This window comes from Euphorbia lathyris, chromosome 4 (genome assembly GCF_963576675.1).
Source record: "Euphorbia lathyris chromosome 4, ddEupLath1.1, whole genome shotgun sequence".
Taxonomy (NCBI): Eukaryota; Viridiplantae; Streptophyta; class Magnoliopsida; order Malpighiales; family Euphorbiaceae; genus Euphorbia; species Euphorbia lathyris.
In genome coordinates, this window is record NC_088913.1 from 48,150,957 (window position 1) to 48,177,782 (window position 26,826).

General features: G+C 35.7%; 1 protein-coding gene and 1 pseudogene across 1 annotated transcript; both read right to left on the reverse strand.

Moving 5' to 3' along the window:
* Positions 1–10,790: 10,790 nt before the first annotated feature.
* On the reverse strand, positions 10,791–12,367 carry LOC136227169 (beta-amyrin 28-monooxygenase-like; annotated as a pseudogene).
* A 10,443-nt stretch (positions 12,368–22,810) lies between these two features.
* Positions 22,811–26,149, reverse strand: LOC136226550 (S-adenosyl-L-methionine-dependent uroporphyrinogen III methyltransferase, chloroplastic). The gene is made up of 5 exons (XM_066015104.1): positions 25,465–26,149; positions 25,065–25,142; positions 24,923–24,992; positions 24,048–24,325; positions 22,811–23,318 (listed from the first exon to the last, which is right to left on the reverse strand). Exons 1-5 carry the CDS (start codon positions 25,984–25,986, stop codon positions 23,169–23,171), a joined length of 1,098 nt encoding a protein of 365 aa, XP_065871176.1. The 5' UTR covers positions 25,987–26,149; the 3' UTR covers positions 22,811–23,168.
* Positions 26,150–26,826: the final 677 nt, after the last annotated feature.

Below are 26,826 nucleotides of genomic sequence, written 5' to 3' on the forward strand. Positions count from 1 at the left end.
ATACCTTTTCGTAACAACTAGAAAGATACTCTTGCATCATTTCGGGAAAAAAATAACATGTTAATTTTTATTAAATTGATTTGTATTTTAACCATTTGAACCACGTGATTGGTGGTAGTTCAATTATTTTTCTAGTTACAATAGATATATAATAACTAAGAATATAAAGGTTTTCTTCTCTAAACGCCTACTTAATCAAATCAATATCCGAACTTAAAAACCTGTCAATCCAAAAATTAAAAGCAACCAATTCAAAAAATAAAATTACGTAAATAATTTTGTTCTTAGTCGAAGGGTTGGGCTGGGTTGAGGAAACTTTTAAAATAGAAAAATCCGGTTAAGATCAGAGAACTCAAGGTAGTAATAATAATAAAAAAAATTCCAATTTGAATTATAAAATTATGATGAAATTAAGGAGCGCATTTATGTAAAAGTATACTAATAATATTACTAGTAGTGTCCATTGGATACTGAATAACCAAAATAAATGAATTTGGTTATTCACTTTTACATCCTGACTTATTAAATGTAAGGCTTAGAATACTTAGAATTTTCACCTTAAGGTTAGTGAATATCCAAAAATAAGGTAATGTGAAACGCTTGTTAATATTATAATTCAAGTTTTAATAAAAATATATTATAATTCAAGTGGTCTAAGCTTTATATAATGAAATATTTTTATATTTTTATATTCCATGTGATTCCTTGAAGCATAAATAAACACTTATTCAATCGGTCACTAGCTCCACTCCTAACCATGTTATGCAATCTTCATTACTTCCTAATCCTGTCTTGAAGGAGCTCGATAAGCTTAATCGGCGATTTTTGTGGGGTGGTACTAATGGTGTTCAGAAAGTTCATCTCATCCCCTGGAGTGATGTTTACCGGCCCAAGGATGAAGGTGGAGCTGGTCTCAGGAAAGCTGAGGATAATAACAAGGCTTTGCTTATGAAGCTGGTTTGGCGTATGTGGAAAGATCCGGATGCTTTGTGGGTCTGTGTGATGCTTGGAAAATATAGGAGCGATGAGGTCTTTGGTGGAACTGCCCGCGTGAAAAATTGCTCATTTCTCTGAAAGAGTTTTCACTCTGTCTTTCGGGAATTTTGTACTAGAATCAAATGGAATGTTGGTAATGGGACATGTGTTAAATTCTGGAATGATGTATGGATTAATAATGTCAGACTGGTTGATGTAGCGCATCATAAACCTCCTGATTTCGTTCTTGGTTTGCATGTGGCAGACTATGTCAATACTAATGGAGATTGGGACTGGTCTCGGATTGAACCATTTCTTAATACTGAAGAACTTTTGAGGATTTGTAGTATTAAAATTAGTATGGAGGGAGAAGATCGTGATACTCGTATCTGGGGTGGTTCTAATTCTGGGCGATTCACTTGCAAATCTGCTTATGACCTTGTTCGTGGCCACGAGGAGGGTGCTACCTCGAGGCAGTGGAAGAAAATTTGGGCCTTGAAAATTCTGCAAAGACTGCATAGCTTTGCTTGGCTAACGACGCACCATAAGCTGTTAACTAATCAAGAGAGATTCCGGAGGCACTTAGCTTCTATTGAGAGTTGTCCTCGATGTTCTACTGCATGCGAGAATATATCCCATACTCTCCGTGATTGTCAGCACAATGGTAATGTGTGGCGACTCTTTGTTCCGTCTCGTCTGCTACCTGTTTTTTTTTTTTTTTGCTAAATCAGATCTAGACTGGTTTTCGTGGTGCTTATGGGTTAAGGAGCTAAATGTGAGTGCTAACTGGCAGATTACGTTTATTTCGTGCTGCTGGCTGCTGTGTAGGTGGTGTAATTGCTTCGTGTTTGATAGAAAAAAGGATATTCTCTCTAACCCATTGTTGATTATACGGTTTACTGCTAATGAGTTTTAGGAGGCCTGGAATAATTTGGGAAAAGGTAATGGTGGGACTTCTTAGGTGGAAACTCTCGTTCACTAGGCGAAGCCTCTAGTAGGATAGCATAAACTTAATACTGATGGCTCGAAGTTAAGTGATGATTCAATTTCTGTCGGAGGGGTTATTCGTGATTGTCATGGGGAATGGGTGGCTGGTTTCTGCCATAACATCGGTATAGGTAACGCATATGATGCGAACATTTGGGGTCTTTTTTCTGGTATCTCTCTTGCTTTGAGCAGGGGTTGTCGATCGATTGAGATTGAGTCGGATAATGCCGAGATAGTGGCGGCTATTAATGATGAGAGAGATATTGCGTGTATTGGTCGGAACCTTTTCAAAGGTATCAAGCTGCTTCTCAGGAACTTCGAGTGTGTTCGTCTTCGGCATGTGATCCGGGAGCAAAATCGGGTTGCGGATTTTATGGCTACCAGCGCTCATGCTCTCGAACCAGGTGTTGCTCATCTTTTGCTCCCGCTGGTTGATATTCGAAGGCTGTTGCTGGATGATCTCGTGGGAGCTGGCTTTCCTAGGATGGTTCCGCCTTAGTTTCTTTTCTTTTTGTTGTTTCCTTTCTTATTTATAAAAAAAAGGTGTAAAAAATAAATTGGACTTGAACCTCAACAACATAAAAGACAAAAAAAAACTGCTTATATATAAAAAAGAAAACAAATATGAATGAGGAAAGGAAATGAAGTCTTTGAAAGTCAAAAAAACATAAAAAAAAATAACGGGGTCGTTCTCTCACAAGAGGATGCACAAATGAATTGAAGACAAAATTGGAAAGTGAGTGGAAGGGTAAGATTGGAACAATTTGAAAAAAATTTGGACAAGATTGGAAATTCAGTGGAAGGGTAAGATTGGAACAAATTGGAAAAAAAAAATTGGAATTTGTACTGTTCACAACATTCAATTTTATAAGTATATTATTCAGAAGTCCTTGATCTTTTAAATATATACATTAACTCTCTAATCAATTGTTTATGAACATATTAGTCCTTATTTAGTTTTTTAAATTGAGACATTAAACTCTTGATCATTTATTTGTAAACATATTAAGCCTCTCTTGGACAATCTAGTTACATGTATGATTCAAACTTCATTTAGTGGATATAGAATTGCCAACATATCATTGTTTTAACACGTGAGCTGACATATATATTGTCACCTCAAATAATTTCTTAACTATTTTACTTTAGAGGAATAATAATATGCTGATAGTTTTACACATGTTAAACGGAGTTTGAATTACTTATATAACTGGCATGTTCATTTAGGACTTAATGTGTTAAGAAAACAGTTGATCAAGGGCTTACTATATCCATTTAAAAGATCAAAGACTTATTATATTAAAAAATAATTAATTAAAGACTTAATGCATTTATTTAAGAAATGAAGGGCTTAATCGATGAAAAATGAATTTATTAGGATGCAAATATGTGTTTGTCTAACAAAGGAAGGAGGAGATGAAGCAATTAGTAGGGGCATATAAAATATTGTCGTTTTTCTCTTCATTTGTTGGGCAATAGAAGAAAAAAAATTAGCTATCTTAAAGAGAGTGAAATGCCAAATGGATGAGGGCAAAAGTGAAATAATGAGAAAAAGATAGTTGAGGATATTGGAACAAATTGGAAAAAATTGAAATCATGGCCTTTCACTTTTATATGTATATATATTGTCTAAAAAAGAAAGGAGGAGATGAAGCAATTAGTAGGGGCATATAAAACGTTGTCGTTTTTCTCTTCATTTGTTGGGCAATAGAAAAAAATATTAAAATTATTGTTTTTCTATTCATTTGTTGGGCAATACAAAAAAAAAATATTAAAATTAGCTATTTTAAAGAGAGTGAAATGTCAAATGGATGAGGGCAAAAGTAGAATAATGAGAAAAAGATAGTTGAGGATAATATTGGAACAAATTGGGAAAAAATTGAAATCATTACTGTACGTGGCCTTTCACTTTTATATGTATAAATAATTGTATATATTTTGGATTCGGTCTAGAATCAACCAATTTTTTTGTCACAAAATTATTTGAAGCCTACACTTCGAATCATCTATGATAGGTCAGATTTTTTGAACGTGACGTTTTTTGAATATGCATGAAGCATGTAATAAAGGGTCAGTGAAGTTATAGCCATACTCTTATACTTTATATGTTCATTCAATATGTGTATGAAGCATGTAGTAAAGGATCAGTGAAGTTATAGGCATGTTCTTATACTTTATATGGTCATTCAGTATGTGTATGAAGCATGTAGCAAAGGGTTGTGAAGTTGCTTCATGTTTTGTTAGTTGATGTTATGTTTATGGTTGAATGGGTATGAACTGATTGGCCAACACAAGATAACACTATCTTGAGCTGATCCCGTAATGGCTGATAATGCAAACAACACTCGTTTCCTACCTAGAAATGAAACAACTCAGATCTTGCCTGAGTGCTTGTCTATCACCAGACCACCTCTGTTCTTTGGATCAAATTATACCTTTTAGAAAAACAGAATGAAAAATTTCATCCAAGCCACGAACATGAGTGTCTGGCTAGCAATAGTCAAAGGCTCGTTCATTCCGTATGAAACGGTGGAAGGTAAACAAGTCATCAAGGAAGAGGCTAAATGGTCAAAGGATAACCTTAAAAAATTTCACAATAATGCTTCTGCCACAAACATGCTTCACTGTGCGTTAGATGCTGCAGAATACAACAAAATTGCAGGTTGTGAGTCAGCACAGGAAATCTGGAAGAAGCTGGAAGTGACCTGTGAAGGCACGAGCAAAGTGAAGGAATCTCTAAAATGAATGCCAGATTGACAAACATTATCAGCGAGCTCAAAAGACTCGGAAAGGTTTTCACAGAAGAAGAGCAAGTTAAGAAAATACGCAAAAGCCTGCCCAAAAGCTGGCAAGCTAAGAAAACTGTTGTAGAAGAAGCTCAAGATCTAGCCACGTACAGATATGATGAGCTGATCGGATCTCTTCTAACTCGTTAGATCTCCATGAAAAGCTTTGAAAGCAAGGAGAAGTTAGAAGATAAGAAGCAAAAGTCCTTAGTCATGAAAGCAGACTCTACTGATGAGAGATCAACTGACGATAAGGAGATGCCTTTTTTTTAATTTCACTATTTTCTATTTTTCTCATCTTTCTCACTTTTTATGTTTTCCAAGTTTCCTATGGTTTGTTTTCCAATAATTCCACTTTTTTATTTTTCTCATTTTTTGTTGTTTTTCTCGATTTTCCCGTTTTTTCATAATTCCGTAATTTTTTCATTTTTCTAGTTTTTTCCATCTAAGTTTTTACATTTTCCCGTTTTTCAAGTTTCCTTGTTTTTCGTCTTTCATAATTCCATTTCCAAAACGAGAAGCTTCATCAGATTAAAGGGTTTGGGTTCGTAATCCTTATTGGTAACATCTATAGTAGACGGCTCTCAAGAGAGACTTAAGAAACTTGCAAAATAGAAGGATGGATAAGAGGTGTAAAGTTGAAGATTCAATGAGATAAGAAACTCCTTAATGTAACTCTCGATAAGATTTTTACTATCCATCCAAGGGACATTGTTAAAAAAACAAGATTCCCGTCTGTCCCGTCTAGATGCTCAAAATTGAGAATTCGCCTTAATTTTCTTTGATTAATCCCTTTGGACATTTTTTTGGCCCCTATGTGATTTTTAACTACCTAGGCGCCGCCTAAGCGACGATGAATAAAATCATTTTTTATTGTGAATTTGTTGTTTACTTTATTATAATTCACTTTTGAATTGTTTCAATGAGATTTTTGTTAAAATGTTGATGTTTACACATTTTTAAAGATATATGTTACAAATATACGTGTTTTTCTGTATTAAATAATTTATATTATTATTTTTAGATAGTATAATATATATTTTGATTGAATTTATATGATTATTTGTTGATTAACAAATAAAACTACAAAAATATAAATCTGATTAATCCTCGAGAACCATGTCCGTCCATCTAGAGCCTAACGTTTTTTACAACCTTGAAGGCACTCGAAACAAATGAAACCTCATCAAGTGGTATGGCATATGGATACCTTCCGAAAATATGACAAGACTAAGAATGAATATGGTGACAGTAAGTATAAGAAGGATACTTCAAAACCCATTACGTGTTTTGAATGTCATCAAACTGGACACATCAAGTCCAACTGTCCAACTCTGAAGAAAGACAAGAGAAATGGGAAAAAAAGCAATGGTGGAAACCTAGAATGACAGTGATGAATCATCATCCTCCGAAGTTGATGCTATAGAGACAACAAACATATGCTTCATGGCTGTTGAGACAGAAGAACAAAAAACTTCTAAAATACAAGAATCCTTTTATGCCCCTAAAGACCCAGATGACGACAGCCGAGGTAAAATAATATTTTATAACTTGAAATAATTTACTTAAATAAATGTAATTTATTGTTTTTATGTTATTATATATTTTTGCAGGTGACGTGGTTGCCTTATGGTCCAGTCGCCGATGGCGATGAGCTACGAGTGTCCTACGCCGGTTGGATATGGTGTAGAGACATTATTGAGCCATATATGCCCGATCAAGTCCTACGTCAGGTCGGTTATGTTCAGCCTATCCCGGTTGAGCATATTAGACCTGATACTAAATTCCGGCCATGGAAGTCTGATGCGCGTTTTACGTATACGTACATGTGAAGGCAGGTGTACCTTAGTCGTGTATCAAGTAATAAAGTGAAAGTAGAGTATCGTTCCCACGAGGATGATGATTATAAGTACTAATCTTTTTGCTCACTAACTATTATTTAAACAATCGAAAGCTAGAGTTTGGTGGGCACCAAGTTAAGACTTAATAAACGAGTGAAATGAAAATTAGACAAAATTAGATAAGAGAATATGTATAATGAAAGAAATTAAGGCTTCTAGCTTCACTTAACCTCTTTGCTTGGTAATAACACTTAACCCCTTTTAAGTTGTTTTATCCTTTTTAAGATAGCGATTTTTCTTATTAACTAATAGTTCTCGAGATTGGTTCTAAACTCTCGATTAATTACTTTCCCTTGGTCCGGCTCAAGTAATTAATCAAGAGAAGCATTAAGTTTTATTAATCTAAACCTTTTTAACCTACTTTACCTTGATCCGGCTAAAGTGGTGATTACTTAAGATTCAAGAAAATCGCTCGAGTAATTAGTTCTAAACTTTCGATTAATTACTTTCCCTTGGTCCGGCTCAAGTAATTAATTCAAAGAAGCATTAAGTTTTCTTAGTTCCAAACCTTCGATTTATTACTTTCCCTTGGTCCGGCTTAAGTAATAAATCTAAGATTTGCAATAAGATTCATGAAAAAACCTTAGAAACCAATAAGCCACACTAAATGGTCATTAGGTCCAACTTATGAATTTCGATTAATCAATTTAATCACGGTCAATATAAACGATTAATTATATTCAAGTAGAGAGTTGGCCCATCTCCTATAAGCATTAAGAATCATAAGTTAGTTCTTAAAAATGATAAACACAACTTAAATAGGTTAAACGTAATTACCACATAATTAAGATTAAAATCCACTTTTAGCCTTAGTTAAGGAGGTTTTAGCCCATGGTTAGATTAAAACACACCTTAAAAAGATAGATAATGGAGTTCATAGTGATAAAAGAGATTAAAGTTTAGAAGAAACCGTAATGACGATTGTCGAATGAACTTCTTCAATAACTTAAAACTTACTTTTATTGAATGAACTCTTGCACAAACAACAACTTGAGCATAATAACAACAATTACAACAACACAAACAACTGATTTTTGAAGAGAAAAATCAGCAAAATAACATTATAGAGGGAGGAATTAAGCCTAAGCTTGATGTGTTTTCAAATGGCACCCAAGGTCTCCTTTTATAGTAAAATGGCACACATAATTCCAAAGACCAAGTCTCCTTATGGCCTCCCACTCCCTTATCTTCTGAATTTAGCATTTAAGAGAGCATGGTGGAAGATTTTAATAATTGAGGAGTTGAAATGTGTAAAGGTGTGAAAGGAATCTTAGGCTTCAACATATTCATCAACTTTGGATAATTTTCTAGGCCTGATACACTTTGAATTTGGAGATGATTATTATTAGTCATTTGTTCATCTTTCTCTTACTTTCCAACGCATTTTGAATCGCCTCAATCCGAGTCCGTATGAGGGAGATAAGTTGAAAATACGAAAATGGGTCAAATCTATCCTAGTGTGAACAATTAGACTTTTATCTTACAGCAACAATCCGTGACGAAGTGCACGCTGGGTGTCACTAAAACTCCTTTTTTCTGGTCCCTTTTACTCCCAAGTTTCCGCCTTAAGCCCCGACTTGGTTATTTGTGCCGAAAACCTTGCGAAAGTGCCTAGAAAACACACAAATTGGCTTAGATACATAAAATGAAGAAAATATACAAAAACCATTATTAAAATTTATTAAAATGGTACAAAATAACTAGTAATTAAATACGAAAAATGCTATAAATTACGATGATAACAAAGTCTCTATCGTACAGACTCGCACATTCATCTGTTACAGTTGATGATACTTGGCGGAGATTTCCATCGACTCGTGGCGTTGATCGAAGGAGATGCCAGCCAGTTGGAGCCGATCTTGGTGCTTGTGATGCCGGGTAAATAAAGTGGTACAGACGATATTCATATCCTCGTTTGCTTTGTGCCTCTCGGAATGCGCCGGTCCACCATTCTTGCTCCAACAACGAATATGTAGGTTTTTTATTATTTTTTTATTTATTATTTTTTTACATATGTTTGTTTTCTAATATTTAATTTTCTGCAGGGGTTAGCCGTTTGGCAGGCATCACTGAGCGGGCGATCTCACGCCTGCCCGATGAGGATGCTCCACCAATTAGGACTGATATGGAGCAGTTTATGGAGGAATGTCACCGAGCGAATTGATATCTGTTGTAATTTAGTAGAACTTATTGGTTTGAACACATTTTAACACATTTGAAAACATATGTAATACTGCATGTATATTAATTAGTTGTAATGTTAATTATTTATATTTAAAACTATAAGGTTAATAATTCAAATTAGAATCGGCAATAAACCACTAATTCGCAATAAACCACTAATCTGCAATAATTCAAATTATAATCCGTAAGAATCCACAATAAACTATAAGGTTAATAACCATTTTTTTCCTCTCCCGACACACGGGCGTGAGGTGTGATATACACACGCCTCACCATATGGTGAGGTGTGATGTCCTCACGCCCGAGTATCGAGAGAGGAAAAAAATTAGTTTTTCCACCCCAACACCTGAAAGGGCATTTTCGTCCTTTCGGGTGGGTAAGGGTGGGAAAACTGAGCTATGTTTAACAACACCCTTGTTAAACACTCGTAAGCTTAACTCGGGTTTATTAAGTACCCATAATCTCAAGAGAGGTTTAATCCATATCTACAAAAAGATTATAATACAAATCTCAAGACGTAATCTTGATGAGTGGAGTAGCCCGAGTTTTGTCGAACCACTGTGAACTTCTCTATGCCACAATTTCTCTATTTTTTCTCTTTTTATTATTTAACCAAGCTTGCTATTATTTATCAGTTAGAGAAACGATATTTCCAGTTAACTACACTTAAACTGCTTCATAAGTTTTACAATTATTTATTTTCGCATCTTTTGTAAAACCAGTTCTTAAGTGCTTAATACTTTTGACATAAAAATTTAGTTTTAGTAATATTTTTATTTCAATTCAAATAATTTTAATTTATACATGTATCCTATTCACCACTCTTTAGGATATATTCTAGCCATACTGGGACACTTAGAGATAAATCAACATTTTTAAAGATATTTTCAAGAGTTGGGAAGATGAAAAAGTCAAATTAAAAGGCCTATTTTTCAGCATCACGTTTTCTTTGGAAAACAAATCTTTTAGGGTACAAAACGTAGGAATCATGTTGGTTTATAATAGAATCTTGGTTCTTTAGGTTTGCATGAGTTCACAGGCTATTTATGAAGCTAAATGGGTGTAGTATTGAAGGAGAAGCATATATATTACTAAAAGTTGGGCTGGGAAAACGTGTTTGTTTAGAAACTAATTTGTTTCAATAGCCATAACCAACTCCAACCCTATTTTTTGGTGGAATTATATTTCCTCAAAATATGGAGAACATGCCATAAAAATCTCAACAAGATTGAAGTAGTAGAAGACCGCACTTCCTACAAATTTGTCTCAACAGCAAGAAAAACGTGTATGCTTACCGTTTATTTTTTCAATAGCCATAACCAACGTTTTTAGGTGGAATCCTATGTCCTTAAGAAGTGGAGAACGTGCTATACAAATCTTAGTCAGATTGGAATAGTGGAAGACCCCGCTTCCAATAGATTTCTACCAATAATAAATATAAAAAAGGTGTGATCGTGCATTGGAAAAACATAACATAACAATATAACAAACTCCAAATCAAGAAATGCATAAAAATCAATTTGGAAATCAGCTTTTTTAGCACGTTCGCAAGACACCGATAAATGAAGATTGAAATTAGCATTTTTGGAAAATATGGCTAACACTAACAAACTCAACTTATATTGCCCATTTGGCTACAATCCACAGGTGATAATATATGTTACTTAGTACGTAATTAGATGATTCTTTTATTGAAACATCTTGTTTGCTTCCTTTGCTGTATTGGGTAAAAAAGAAAAAAGAAAAGACAAATAAATTATATGTTTACTTGTTTTCTTGCGTATATAGAAAGATGAAAATGATATAACAACTAATGAAAACGAGATATATTTATTTAGGTTGATAATATATATGAAGCATTGACCGTCCTCTCCAAAAGTGAAAATACAAATAGTGTAACTTAATTGACATATTTTTGTTATAAAATGTAAGTACAATAAATCCCAAGGAAAAGAGTTTAGTGATAATGTTGTGGGTAAAGGTGAAGTGGAAGGCCTTTAGCTGGGATAGGCATAGGATCAACAACAATTTTCTCTTGAGGAATAAGCTTATCTCACTTGAACCTCTTAGCAATATTGTGCATAAAAACAAGAATTTCCAATCTTGCATATTCTTTTCCTAGACACATTCTTGGACCTCCTCCCAATGGAACAAATGTGTATGGAGCTGGCCCTACTCCTTCAAATCTTGATGGACCAAACTTTTCTAGTGTTGAAAAACATTCTGGGTTCAAGTGTGTTGAATGTGCATTCCAATAAAGCTGCAAGAGAATAAAATATTATTCAGATAATTTGAAGCAACCCCTATATAAGGTTGGAATTAATTACTAGTACTACTTACTTTGAAGCCCCTTGGAATAGAGAAACCAACATACGCAAAGTCATGCAATGCTTCTCTAAAGGAACTCTGTAGTGGTGGTGCTAATCTCATTACTTCACAAGCAACATTCCATGAGTATTCCATCTTCTGAATATCTTCCGAGTTTAATAATTCCCCTTCTACTTTTGATTTTGCAATCTCCAATTGTTCTGTTTCACATAAAACGTTCATTTTTTATTTATGATTCCAATGGTTCAATAAAAGTTTTACATTTGACCATATTTCTGTAGAAATCTGGAAGCTCAGCAAGAAATTTGACAATAAAAGTTATGGTAGCACTAGCAGTATCATGACCACCAATCAGCAAAGATATGATCTTATCAGAAATCCCAATATCCCTTAACTTCTGCCCTTCTTCATCAGTTGCAACCAACATATGTGAAAGTACATTTTGTGTTGGAGATGCTTTCTTTTCGGAAAGCTCCTTCCTCCTTTGCCTAATCATCCTTAACATCTTATCTCTAATAATTTTGGATGCCATCAATCCCCGACGGAATGATGTTCCAGGAAGATTTATAGGAGTAGATATGATTCCTGAAGCCATATCATTGAAAGGAACACCAAACTGTTGAACTTCCTTTTCATCTTCCATGCTCAAGAACACTTTGCAGGCAACTGTGAAAGTGTATAGTTTAGCAAGTGGATAGACTGTCACATGTTCCTTCCTCTCCCAACTCGCCTTAAAATGTGTTTGGGCAAGAGAATCCATCACCCCTATGTGTCTTTGCAACACCTCCGGTTTCAGAAACCTAGGTAGCATCTTTCTCATCCTCATTCCTTCTGCTAAACTTGTGCTTTGGCTAGAGGAAGGGAACAGTTTCAGGATGGATTTTGGCCACCAAGCAGTCACTAATTTATTCTCGTTCGTGAATAAGAACTTGTGCCCTTGTGCACCATATACCTTCGATGTATGTTCCCCGAGAATTGAGGTTTTGAAAATTAGAGAAGAGAAAATTTTGATATCCTATCATAGATGAACTTTTCAGGCTCTCCTCTCCTACCTGTGGAAAGAAATTCCAAGCTTTCTCCAATATAGGGAAGGCATGTCTTGCCTGGTGGAAGATTTACACCATTTGGTTTCAATAAAAGACCCAGAATTGGAAAAGTAACAAGGATCACAAATATGGTTAAGGCAATAAGAAAGAAAAGCTCCATTTTTTGGGTTGCTTTTATTTGTTTTTCTCAATCAGCAATAGATGTGGGAATTATATACAAAGGTTGATACGTGGGAAACTATTATTATTGATTTTTTTTACAAAGTCAAGATTAACTGGAATTTTAAGTAAAATATAAAGTTGTGTGCATCATGACTTGGATATACAAATTAAGAAATGGTTTTCTTGTCAAATGAACCAAACGATTCTTCAATATGTCATGCATGTTATTCCATCCATATGGAGCCATTAATTTACTACATCACATGAATATGAAAATATAAAAATAAAATAAAATAAAATAATATGTATAAGTATTGTGAGAATAAACTCCACTATTTATTCTCATTTGAATAAACACATATTACATATACAAATGAGGAATAACATCCAACTATACTTACACTACAAGCAAACCTAAAACCTATAGGACATATAATACCGAAATATACATTGAGTAGAAGTTCAAATGCTAACCATTTTGCATTAGTATTCAACTCGAAAAACAACGAATCAAACCTAGTTCTACTAGGAACTCGATCTCATAACACCCCTATGAGACTTGATGGCAGTCAGCTTGTCACACAACATTGAAAAGGAGACCGTGCTAGAGGTTTGGTGAAGACATCCACCATTTGATCAACTGTGGAAATATATAATACAACAAGTGGTTTTTTTACCGTATCTTTTTCTGAACAAAATAAAAATCAATCTCCAAATGTTTTCTTTGATTATGAAACACAGTATTAATCGTTAGATGAAAGGCACTAAACTTGTTACACTAAAAGATTGGTGCACGCTTCAAAGGAAACTTGATCTCATGAAATAACATATAAACTCAACTTAATTTAGAAATGGCTAATGCAATGTCTCGACACAAAGCCTCTATAGAAGAACGTGAAATTGTATGTTGCTTCTTAGACGACCATGAAACTAACCAAGAGCCTAGAAAACAACATAGCCACTGGTAGACTTCCTATCAACCGACAACCTCCTCATTCCGCATTAGAGAAACAATGTAACTCATCAACCAACCTTTTATACAAGAAAATTTAATACACCATAATGCCACACAGATAACACAAAATCCTATTCACCTCGCACCAATGCACTTTTTAGGATGATGCATGAATTTGGAGACTTTGGTAATTGGGAAACCAATATCTAGACGGATAAACACATGATACTGCAAACTTCCTACCACCTAACGATACTTGGAAGGGTTGGGCAATGAATCCTTTTCTTCAATGGTTGACTTCTCAAAAGGATTAGTGGGACTTGAGATCTGGCTTAAAGGTAAACATATTCATACGTTCTAAGAAGCCTTACCATAGTTTCATTGATCCAAGAGAAGGTCATTGGGGCCCTGATGGGCGTGGCGCCTAGTGTAGAGCTTTTCCAATAACGACTAAATGTGTATTACAGTGAATGTGCTATGAATATGGATGTGATCTTTTAAATGTTCTAACTCCACTAGACACTACGACTACTTAGGGGCAAGTGTACCCCGTCGTATCAAGTAATAATCCGGTTAAGACCGGGTATCGAATCCACGGGATTTATAATTACAAGTATTAGACAACTCAGTTTCGTATGTTATTTAAGCGGTGATTACTTTGGGGTAAAGCAAGACGCAACTACACAATATCCCTAACTATTGGCGACACAGATTTATGTAGCTAAAACCTTATGAAGTAGGATGAATACCGATAAGTTATAACCACGATAAATAACGACTCTAAATGTATACGGATAATAATTTACTCTTGTAAAGACGACTAAGTATAGTAGGACCGACCCGTGAAGCACTTAGACTACGTGATTCCTAGTCAAGGTGTGTCTAATGCGGGGGAATTAGAAACTAGGGCCCGTAAGTTCCGTGGCTTGTCAATTCCTACGGTTTCCGGTTTGTCACTTCCGGTAAGGCAACACCTATATAACTCCCTAAGGATAGCCCGAATGGCGACGGAAATCGCGTTCTCCTACATAATAATCAATTACAAAAATCAAAACAAGTAATAAACATTAACACGTAAAGGGAAATAGAGATTATGAATCATAAATTATAAATATGGAAAGTGAATAGATGAAATACAACCAAGCCTAGTACATAGGAAGAGTACAAGCTAATTAGCGGGTAAAAAGGGAGAATACGCCCTTGGAACTAGCTAACCGGACTCAAGGCCGTCTCCTAGGTCGTGGAGGTGGAACTCTCGAGCTTGGTGACGAGTGGTGGAACGGAACTTCGATGGAACGCCGGAACAACCGAACAAGCTCTCGAGGGGGAGAGTTTAACTACAAAATCTGAATCTAAATTACAATAATAAAAAAGAGTATAGTTTTGCTCTCTAGTGTGTAATTGGTATCAAATGAAGTTCAAGAGCTTCCAATTTATAAACATCAAGCAAGGGCAATGTTGTAACTTCTCAAAGCACAAGTATAGAGCAACATTATTTGGTGCAGAAATCCCATGATACGTCCCGCGTAAGGTGGTCTACGCCCCGCGTAAGTGCCCATTCCGTCAGAAATCTCCTGCATGTGGACCAATTCCATGTCTTGTTGTCTCAAGCACACCCTGCGTAGCTAAAGTACGCCCCGCGTGTTTGAGTCTCTGAAGTTTTATCATTGAGGAATTGCCTGGCACGCCCCGCGTGTATGGTGATACGCCTCGCGTACAAAGAGTTGACTCAAGGAGACAGTGCAGTCTGACTTTCAGGATTAGGCCAATTATTTCCGACATGTGTCATACGCCCCGCGTAGGGTGGTATACGCCCTGCGTAGGGTGGTATACGCCCTGCGTATGCTGAGTCAATTCCACATGGCGTCTGCGGATAAGGCAATAATTGCTGACACCGTGTTTCACGCCCTGCGTAAAGGCTGATACGCCCCGCGTATTTGAGTAGATTTTTGCTCCTTGTTCGTACCTGAAATACAAATCTTGCGAGTCGAGTTAGCTTGACGTTTTTATTTCCTAAACTAATCAAAAACACGGAAAATTAACTGAAAGTACGAAATTTATTTTTATTTCTTTATTTTATCAAAACGCTTTATTTTTGTAATTAAATTTATTTATTTTATCCAAAATCAATCCGTAAATCACGCTAAAAGATAGGGGTAAAATACCCCTATCAAACCTCCTCGAACTTTAATGTTTTACTTGTCCTCAAGTAAAAGAAATCGAAAGACAAGGGATTGAGAAAATTAAGAAACAAACCGAAGGTAGGTTTTGCCAAGTGCGTGATTTCAAAGTTATGGTTTTATGCAAAGGTTTCGGTAAGTACCTACGCAAACAATTGAGTACAAAACTTGTTTGAAACCTCCATGATCAAGATTAATAGGCAATATTAACGGGGGTTGATTATCTTTTGAGAACCCGATAGTACCTCACCAAGGGATTTCGCTCTTACGCTCAATTTTAGGTGGGTCGGTGTTTTAGCACTCTTCTTTGCACTTACTCGAGATCATATTGAATTTGCATTTTCATCCGGGTTTTTCCTCCTAAAATATGGTTAGGCAATATTTAAAAATGAACCCGGAGGGGGGTTGTAATGTGGGTGGCTTCTTTAGTGGTTAGTTTAAAGAAACTCGAGTTCAAAAATACCGTTTTGTGTTTGCACCGTGTTTTTGTTTATTTCGGCCTTGGCGATTTTTACAAAATATACTTCAAAATTGCTCGGGTGGAGCTTGAGAATGTCTTTTTATTTTTATCGTATCCTTTGTTTTGATAGAGGCACAAAAACAATATTTTGAAGGCTTATGGTGCTCGTTTGTTAAGGCTGTGACTTTTTCCGAGTGATTTGGGTGCAAATTGATTTTGTCGGTATTCGAACAAGAGGAAAAAGGGTTAAATGTTAAAAGGGTATTAACAAAAAAAAGTTGGTTAATAGGCTCGAAGGGGTTTCCTAATGTTTGATGAAAAACGAGAAAAATAAATTAAGAAAAATTAGCCTAAGTGGGTTCGGTTTATCATCTATTGCCTTTTTACCAAAAATAAGTGTACTTAACCCGGTATTAGATGCAAATTCTATGAGTCGAGTGAAGTTAAAGCCCTCAAAAAGTTGTGAAAGAAAATAGAGTTTTCATACGAACTCTTTTAGGCTCAAAAATATCTCACAAAAGATTCGGGTTATATTGTGTACTATCGAGTCTTCGCTAAATTTTCAAACATCCCGTTTTTATTGCCTTTTTAAATTTCGTTATAGAGATAACCTTTGGGTTAGGACTCAATGCTTTCGTTTAGTACGAACCTAGGCTTTGCATAAACTCCCTAACTTCAAAACCAAGACTAAAATTTCTCAATTGAACCATTCCTTTGTGTTCCGACGCTTTTAGATTTAACGACAAATAACGGAACTTTAATTAATTTTGGAGGGAAGTAGTGTGTCGGGATAGATTTAAGAATCAATAAATTAGTTTAATTATTTTATTGTTTATTTAATTTTTATTTTTGTTTTTGTTAGTGCAAACCAAACTAAGAGTGCGGGGTTGCACGGCCCTCCGCGTTATTAAAATGATGCCTATTCCAAGGGCGTCGCAAAAGAAAACAAAAACAAAAACAAAAATAAAGATGGGAAAAAAAATAGACCCTTGAAGGTCAGGTCCTATGCGAGGCGTGTCCAGGGGGCGCCCCGCGTAGGAGGGGTAGTTTAATCCATTTTTGGCCAGAGACTCAAATACGCGGGGCGCACATAGAGGGATGCCCCGCGTGTTCCGAGCTCTGGGGCTTTTGATCTGGGACAAGGTGGGGGCACGTGGGGCATAAAAGGGATACGCCCCGCGCGAACGTAATTAACTCACGCAAAAACAGAAATAACGAGCATGGAAATGGAAAAGAAACGCAGCTACGCGGGGCGTACTGTACGCTCCGCGTGGCTTTTTTTTTTGGATTAAAATGGGATTTGTTTTTCTGGTGATTTTTATTTAAAAGAAACGAAATTGGAAAAGAAAATGCGGGAAATAAAAATTGGGGAAGAAAACTCCCTTATTCGAGCTTGGGTTGCCTCCCAAGAAGTGCTACGTTATAGTCGGTGAGCTCGACTTAGCATTTCCCCCTAGGTGTATGCTTCCATTCGTGTTAGAAATGCAAATTCTTGAATAAACAATCCGTACCTACAAAACGGATTGTTAGCTTCAAAAAAAATTTAACAAAAACCAAAAACTATATTTACAGAAATTATTGAAGAGTTTAGTTTGCTCCCTCTTTGACTCCTTGGGTAGCTCAAAAAGAGTGAAATAACCCGAGGTAGAAGGAACCTCAAACTCTTCTAGTTGTGGATTGATTTCCATGGGCCCGCATACAACCGGTTCATCGATTAGGACTTCCGGCTCCTCGCAGTTAAGACAACCTGCACAAGTTGGGGACTCCTCTTGAGAGAGCTCAATTAACTCGAGCTCTACATTTTGATCACCCGGATTGGCGCCTCTAATTGATTCGTCCGCGGTTGAATCGATATGAGACGTCAATCTAGCGATTTGATTTTCCAAATCCCTGCAATATGCCTCATTGTTAGATAATCTCACTTGAATATCTTTAAGCATAGAGATTACCGCATCGAATTCGAGGTTGAATATTGGTACGAGCATCCGTCATCCTTGTGGTTGTCCCACAGATGACGAGTATATGGCATCATATCATGGAAAAGATCATTAGTAACGATGAAATAAATTATTCACAAAAATAGAAAATAATATTTACAAATGCTTAAACTAACAATAAAACGTTTTTGTCTAATATTGTAAGAAATTATAAATCCCCGGCAACGGCGCCAAAAACTTGATGGGCGTGGCGCCTAGTGTAGAGCTTTTCCAATAACGACTAAATGTGTATTGCGATGAATGTGCTATGAATATGGATGTGATCTTTTAAATGTTCTAACTCCACTAGACACTACGACTACTTAGGGGCAACTGTACCCCATCGTATCAAGTAATAATCCGGTTAAGACCGGGTATCGAATCCACGGGATTTATAATTACAAGTATTAGACGACTCGGTTTCGTATGTTATTTAAGCGGTGATTACTTTGGGGTAAAGCAAGACGCAACTACACACTATCCCTAACTATTGGCGACACAGATTTATGTAGCTAAAACCTTATGAAGTATGATGAATAACGATAAGTTATAACCACGATAAATAACGACTCTAAATGTATACGGATAATAATTTACTCTTGTAAAGATGACTAAGTGTAGTAGGACCGACCCGTGAAGCACTTAGACTACGTGATTCCTAGTCAAGGTGTGTCTAATGCGGGGGAATTAGAAACTAGGGCTCGTAAGTTCCGTGGCTTGTCAATTCCTACGGTTTCCGGTTTGTCACTTCCGGTAAGGCAACACCTATATAACTCCCTAAGGATAGCCCGAATGGCGGCGGAAATCGCGTTCTCCTACACAATAATCAATTACAAATATCAAAACAAGTAATAAACATTAACACGTAAAGGGAAATAGAGATTATGAATCATAAATTATAAATATGGAAAGTGAATAGATGAAATACAACCAAGCCTAGTACATAGGAAGAGTACAAGCTAATTAGCGGGTAAAAAGGGAGAATCCGCCCTTGGAACTAGCTAACCGGACTCAAGGCCGTCTCCTAGGTCGTGGAGGTGGAACTCTCGAGCTTGGTGATGAGTGGTGGAACGGAACTTCGATGGAACGCCGGAACAACCGAACAAGCTCTCGAGGGGGAGAGTTTAACTACAAAATCTGAATCTAAATTACAATAATAAAAAAGAGTATAGTTTTGCTCTCTAGTGTGTAATTGGTATCAAATGAAGTTCAAGAGCTTCCTATTTATAAACATCAAGCAAGGGCAATGTTGTAACTTCTCAAAGCACAAGTATGGAGCAACATTATTTGGTGCAGAAATCCCATGATACGCCCCGCGTAAGGTGGTCTACGCCCCGCGTAAGTGCCCATTCCGTCAGAAATCTCCTGCATGTGGACCAATTCCATGTCTTGTTGTCTCAAGCACGCCCTGCGTAGCTAAAGTACGCCCCACGTGTTTGAGTCTCTGAAGTTTTATCATTGAGGAATTGCCTGGCACGCCCCGCGTGTATGGTGATACGCCTCGCGTACAAAGAGTTGACTCAAGGAGACAGTGCAGTCTGACTTTCAGGATTAGGCCAATTATTTCCGACATGTGTCATACGCCCCGCGTAGGGTGGCATACGCCCTGCGTATGCTGAGTCAATTCCACATGGCGTCTGCGGATAAGGCAATAATTGCTGACACCGTGTTTCACGCCCTGCGTAAAGGCTGATACGCCCCGCGTATTTGAGTAGATTTTTGCTCCTTGCTCGTACCTGAAATACAAATCTTGCGAGCCGAGTTAGCTTGACGTTTTTATTTCCTAAACTAATCAAAAACACGGAAAATTAATTGAAAGTACGAAATTTATTTTTATTTCTTTATTTTATCAAAACGCTTTATTTTTGTAATTAAACTTATTTATTTTACCCAAAATCAATCCGTAAATCACGCTAAAAGATAGGGGTAAAATACCCCTATCAGGCCCCACATTGGATTTATCCTAAGAAACTAATCTAAACAACCAAGATTCTAAATTGCAAACCGGTCCTTAAGAAAAAAAATTATCTTATGCATCAAGGATAAACATTCTCTGCAATCAACATATGATCTACATATATCAAATAATAAATTCGAACAAACCCTTAGTATAAAATAAAAGGTGCAATCAGTCAAACAAACCAAGAACATAAATTAGCTTAGGACTCAACTACCAAGTGGTGAGGCTCATGAGTCCTACCTTCTTTGTTGCCTCTTCCGACCGTCAAAGGGACTTGCGTAGCTTACAAACTGTAGTTCAATGTGATGGATCATTAAAACCAGGATGCTACACTATATGCTATTTCTATCAAGTCACCGTGAAAAAATGCATCATAACAATCCAATTTCATATGATCCCATCCAAATGAAACTACCATAGCCAAGATAATACATATAGTCGTTGATTTGACCACTGGACTAAACATCTCAATATAATCAATACCATGTCATTGGTGAAAACTTTTTGCTACTAAATGGGCTTTATATTTTCCACTGGCCCATTGAAACCAGTTTCTGTTTTTATTACCCACTTATAATCCATAAGATTTGTATTCTGTGGTTTCAGGAAGTTCAAAGTAGCATTGGCCATTAGTGCATTGTATTCATACTCCATTTTCTTACACCAACTTGGAAATTTATAGGCTTGATTATATATGGTAGAATAAGTCATAACAACATTAAGAAGAATCATGAATTTTAGCATCTCTATCTTTTCCCATGTCATCGTCTAGTGTGTTCAAGGTGTCGATTGCAAACATTATAATAGAGGAGAGAGGTTTCCTCTTGTTTCCAATAAGTTGGAGGGGTCCACAACTCTAGAGGTCAATAACTAGTGGAATCGCTGGATTCTGTGTGGTGGAAGCGACATTTGGTAATATTGGTCAACCCGTCGTCATGGCGATAATGGAAGTCACTTCATGTAATAGGTTAGATGGACTGGCATAAGAAGCTAGACGACCTTGTTATTCTACAATGATCTCTTATTGCCACATTGTGGACAAGTTGCAGTTATTATTGTACTGTTGGTTTTATGTCCTATAGACAATTGTTTTAGGATATAATGTATTTGTAAATGAATTGTTTGTTACTAAATCATTTGATTTATATGATATGGTATGTTTAACTATATAAATGCATTAATCTTTATCACAACTGAACACGTTAAATAAAAGGAAATCCCAAGTTTATAAAAGTAATCATAAAGTGTTCATACAAGCATGAAGTGATGTTGTACTTTATCATTCTAACTAATTAGTTGATAAACTTAAATTGCCCTGGTCAAGTGTTATGCTTAAGGGATTAACATATTACCGTTGAGACTTGCATGTAACAATGTCTTCTATTCATTAATAGAAAGCTGATCTCACAAGCTTTAGGTATTCAGATATCTAGACAGTTGCATGGATCGAGTGAAGGAGTTCATTAGATTGGCGACCTAACTTGAGATAACAGGATGGATGGATCTATCTAGTGTCAAATGTCTTATCTCAAATGTATTAGTAGGTATAAGTAATCCTCAGACTCAAACAATCATTAATTAGTGATTCTGGATTATGGAGTATGATGCTTTGACTCTATTTCTAACACGATCCATACAGGAATGCTCCTAGGGTGTATCCGGGCAGGCGTTGAGTATCACATAAAGTGATTGCGGGATAGTTAACGTTAGATTTACAATTCATCACTCTTAATAGATATGAGATATATACATGGCCTATTATGGAGAATTAACTTGAAATCCGTGCAAGGTGATAGGGTTAAGAGTTGAAATAGAGATTTCATGTAACATATCTATTCAGAGTTAATTCTACATGTACAAGTAAAAATGCGTCTTATTATATGCAACTTGAAAAGTGCCGTAGTTACGGATTCATTTAAAGATATAGCTGATGAAGGATCATATTATAGTGCACATAATACGAAAAGATAAACGTCAGAATCAACATGACTTCTTATGGCTCTGGAAGAATGTGATGATTTTTCTAATACAATATGTACACTCATTATGTTATACGTTTATTTGAATTAACTTTGTTTAAGTTAATTTCAGTAAACATATACGGCTAGTAGCGGTAAGAACCTAATGAGTCACACACAGAATTGAGATCAGAGGACTGAATGGTAATTTTAAAGTGAATATAGGGGGGAGGGAGGGGGGCTGAAATTTTTAATAGATGGATATATGTTTGTTTAATGGAGTTGTTGGATAGTTATAATTAAAATTATATTTATGGATAAATTAATTAAAGGATTATAATGCTATTAGGAAATATAAATTCTAATTTGGTTAGAATTGTGAATTATTGATTAGAATTCACACAACACTAAGTCTAGGGGCTAGGATTCTCTCTCGAACTTTCACTCAAATAATTAGCTATCTTGTTCAATCATACCTTAGTTCGTGTGGATACAATTAGAGGAAATATACACTTGGTTGCTATTCTTATTTGATTTAGAACGTGTTCATATCAAGTTAGGTGCTGTTTGATAAAACTGAAAATTAAGTGCTGAAAAAATAAGTACTGAATTTTAAATGCTGAATATTTTAAGTGCTGAAAATATTGAGTGATATAATTATTATAAAAATATTAGTTGATAATGTTTAACTTAAAATGTTAAGTCAAATATTTTGACTTACCAAAATAAGTGCTTTTTAACTTAATTTATTAATTTAAGTGGTGGAAAAATAATTGTTATCAAACGCACTTAAAATAAATAAGTGCTTAATATTTTAATTTAAGCCATTAAGTGGCTTATCAAACAAGGCCTTATTCTTGTTCGTGAAAAAGAGGTTGATAATCTACGCGGACTCTTCATTTGCAATGGTAGATATTTCTTTAAACAAGGTACATACGTTTAAACCTATTGATATGAAATAACGATTCTGCGGTGTCTACGTTTAAATAAAGAATATAAACATTGAAGAAAATCTGAAATGATTTACTTAAATCCTAACAAATGCTAGTACGCTGCTGGTTAGTTGGATTGAATTACAAAAATTGATACGCTTTCAGACCAATTTGAAACAATATGGCACGGCTCAGACTTCTGCAAAATGTAATCCGCCATACTTGAAAGTTGAAGCTTCATGACGTTATTAGCCCGAAAGCTCAAATTGCTCCATTTAATCACAAATTATGAGTCTTTCATATCCATCAAATGCTGCATTTTTATGATAAGACAGATTGCAACCAATGTAATATATCGGTTTGTTTCTGTATGCTCATCTAAATCGCCTCCACCAAGCTTGATGATTCTTTTGAGGAATGTGGCCAGAAAGGTGAAAGTGCAACAACCTTCCCAATTACAATCAATGTTGGTGAGACTAAACCGGCTGTTGCAATTTTATCAGCAAGATCATGGAGTTCTGCCAATACCTGAATGATTGCAAGTAATAATTATGATCAGTCAGAAATACATAAACCACATTCATGTATGACAACAAACAAATGGAAAATTAACTATCCTACTCTTCAACATTCTGGCAAGCTATCAGTTGGATTGGAAGCATTCAATTCAATAATAGGCTTTACAATTTTTTATTTTATTTTACCAACTGTGTCAGCTTTGAACTTGCATATAGGATGTCATAAAACGATTTCATTATGCATTTTATTGTTCTTCAAGTTTAACATGTATCATTTCCTGACTACAGAAGCTTCAAACCACAACCAATAGAAAAGAAAAAGAAGAAAGAAAAACCACAAATTGATGGAAGGAAGTATTAAAACTAAAAAAGTGCATCTAAGTGGAACTTCAGCCGATTTTATTGCCCGATTGTTGATTTAACGTCTTAATAAACATTGAAACATGACACATAAAAACTACTTCAAAAGAATTCTGCCAGGTGGTTCTTACATGTCAAGGATCAATGTTTATGAAGATAGCAAGTAATATGGCTTTTCTTAAATCTAACTGAAGTTCAAAGAGTTCTTTGAGAGAATTAAGGTTTAGTAACAGTCATGAAAATACTCTTCAAGTATGAGGGATATGCAATGCTTATATAACCATTGTTTTGTATGAATTAATCAAATAAAATCATGTGCAATTCAAATTTTTAGGATTTCTGCATTCTAGTTCACCTATACAATCCAAATCATACTTACCACGCGCTGCTGAGGAGTGGTGCCTCGCTCCACTGCTGCAGCTGGTGTATCTGCAGGGAGACCATGATGCATCAACTTCAATGCAAGAGAAGGTAGGGTTGCCAAACCCATATAAACTACTAAAGTAGAATCAGGGTCAGCTGCATTTTCCGCTACAAAGAGTGGATCTGTTCCTCCTTTCCTCGAATGTCCTGTAAGAAAACGAACGCTGATTGCAACGCCTCGGTGAGTTAATGGGATTCCTAACTCTGCTGCAATCCCTGAAGCAGCAGTAATACCTGCAGAACAACAAAAGACAGTCATATTGACATCCATCCATGCTTAAAAGAGATTATGGTTTCCAGAAGGAGACAATCAAGCTATACATGAAAATTACATGTTAAGGTAGTATCAGATTAGAAATCATTAATGACACCATATATTGTTATGTAATAAAAAATGTTCAGAATTCAACATCAGTTAAGGTATATTTATCCAATTTGATTGACTCCATGTAATTGACAACTTCTATAGTAACTTTGCAGGCACGTATAGGATTAGGATTGTGTTAAGCTTGTGGAGCCTCATGGTTTGCCTTTATGGTTTGTAGAGTACATCGCTGGCGAATCTCTGAGTACAGTTGATTGTTAAAAAGAAAATGCTATAGTTGATTGAGTATAATATTGTGACATTGATTAAGAATCAGGGAATTTCCTATACCAATTTGATGGATCCCATATCCCAATCTTTGATCCATCATAGCATGTCTAAGTAGCATGCAACTGACCATAGCCAACTGAACAAGAAATTTCATAACAGGTAGATCATATCAATACTCAAGGGTGCTAACAGTTTCCACTTTCCATCATTCAGCAACCAAATTCACATAATTATACCTGGAATAACTTTAACTTGAATTCCTTGCTGTTGTAGAAAATCCATCTCTTCTCCACCTCTTCCAAATACCTTACAACCCCAATAACAAGTGTCAGCAGGAAAAATGATCTTGAATGAGCAATTGTAATTACAGAAACTCACCAGAGGATCCCCTCCTTTAAGTCTCACAACATTAGCTCCAGCTTCAGCAAAATTCAAAAGCAGTTCATGTATCTCCTCCTAAAAAAGACCAGTCCAAAATTATTCCTACTCTTATTTCAACTAAGAAATGAGAGGCTTGGCCACTGAAACTATCAAGTTTTCTAATTAGCTATTTTCTCTCCAGCTAAAACACAAAAGGAATTGAAATTAACAATTCAAGACTGGTCAATTTATAAATTTTTAGAATCGGAAACTGAATCATATCATAAATCCAGCAAACACCAATGGCACAATTCATGAAATTCATTTGAAACGATGGAAAATGTATAGAATGTAGAAAAGAAGAAAAACATGGTGAAACGAATATGAATTAAAATTGAAACCCCTATCCTTAGCTTACCTGGGTTCTGCTGTGGTAACCAGCAGTCTTGCCAACATAAAGTAATCTAGCATCAGGACCAACTAAATCCAGAACATCATTGGAGACCAACCTATCATACAACAAAAGATCAGCTTTTTGAATAACTTTGAGTGCCTTCAATGTCAACAAATCTGGGTCCCCTGGACCAGTTCCCACCAAGTACACATTGCCCGGTCCACATTTCTCCCCATCCTTGCCGCAATTCCCTCTCTTCTCTTTTAGAACTTGAAGCAGCTTCTTCAGTTCTGGAAGCTGTAAAGCGATATCGTTAACCCTAATAGAGTAATTTTCAGATGGGAGGGGGCATGAAGAAGAAGAAAATTTCTCTAAGTGGTTGTGATAAAGCCATTGGTCTCTTTGGTACCTCTCAACTGAATGCTTTTCTGTAAAAGGAGAGGCTTTATAGTGTAAAGAGCAAATGGGTTTTGGGTTTAAGGAAAAATTCTTGTAATTTTGCCCGGATACAGGTGAAGAAGATGGCAGATTTTGCACGAGAGCCATGGGAGGAGAATGTGAATTTGAGTAGGAACACTGAGAGTGAGATTAAATATGAAGAGAAGGGTTGAAAAGGGAAACAATGAAGACCATTTTTGCGTCTGTATACAGAGAGAAAGGACAGAATGAGAGTTTGGGTTCGATTAGGAGTTCTATGGCTGCTACTTTTGGTCTTTGGTGAATTGGGAAAGCCAAATCTGGCCTTCAGGGTACACAAACAGACAAACACTACCTCTTCCAAATTTGCCACCAAATCAATTTATCTTTATATTTATTAAATTTTTCATTTTTGAAAATATTAGTATATTATTAAAAAATAAAAAATTTAGTATTTCTCGCATTTATATTAGTATGTTCCTCCTTCCATACCATCAATTTTGGACACGTCTTCAAAGAGCAGAATAGGGTATGCTTGGTATCTCTACCTTCTCGTCGTCTCCGTACTTCCTTTATTCATTGCTTTCTGCTGATCAAGTTGGGGTTAGCTTTCCCAGGCTAATCCCGAGTTAATTTTTTCTGGGTTTTGTTTTTTTTCCTTTATCTACCAAAAAAATATTTTTATTATATATTACAATAATACAATTAGGTGAGCAAAACGACCGAAAACCGAACCAAATTTTTAGTTTGGTTCGGTTATTTTAATACTTTGATTCGGTTCGATATTTATTTAGACTTAGTTTAATAATCAGTTATCAATTCAGTTATTCCGTAAAAAATATCGGTTTAACTGAAATCGGAACAAATTTTTTATATAAATAAAAAAGTTTATAATTTATATTTATATTTTTTTAAAGATTTTATATTTAGCAAACTAAACTAAAACCCTTTTATCCTCTATACTCTAAA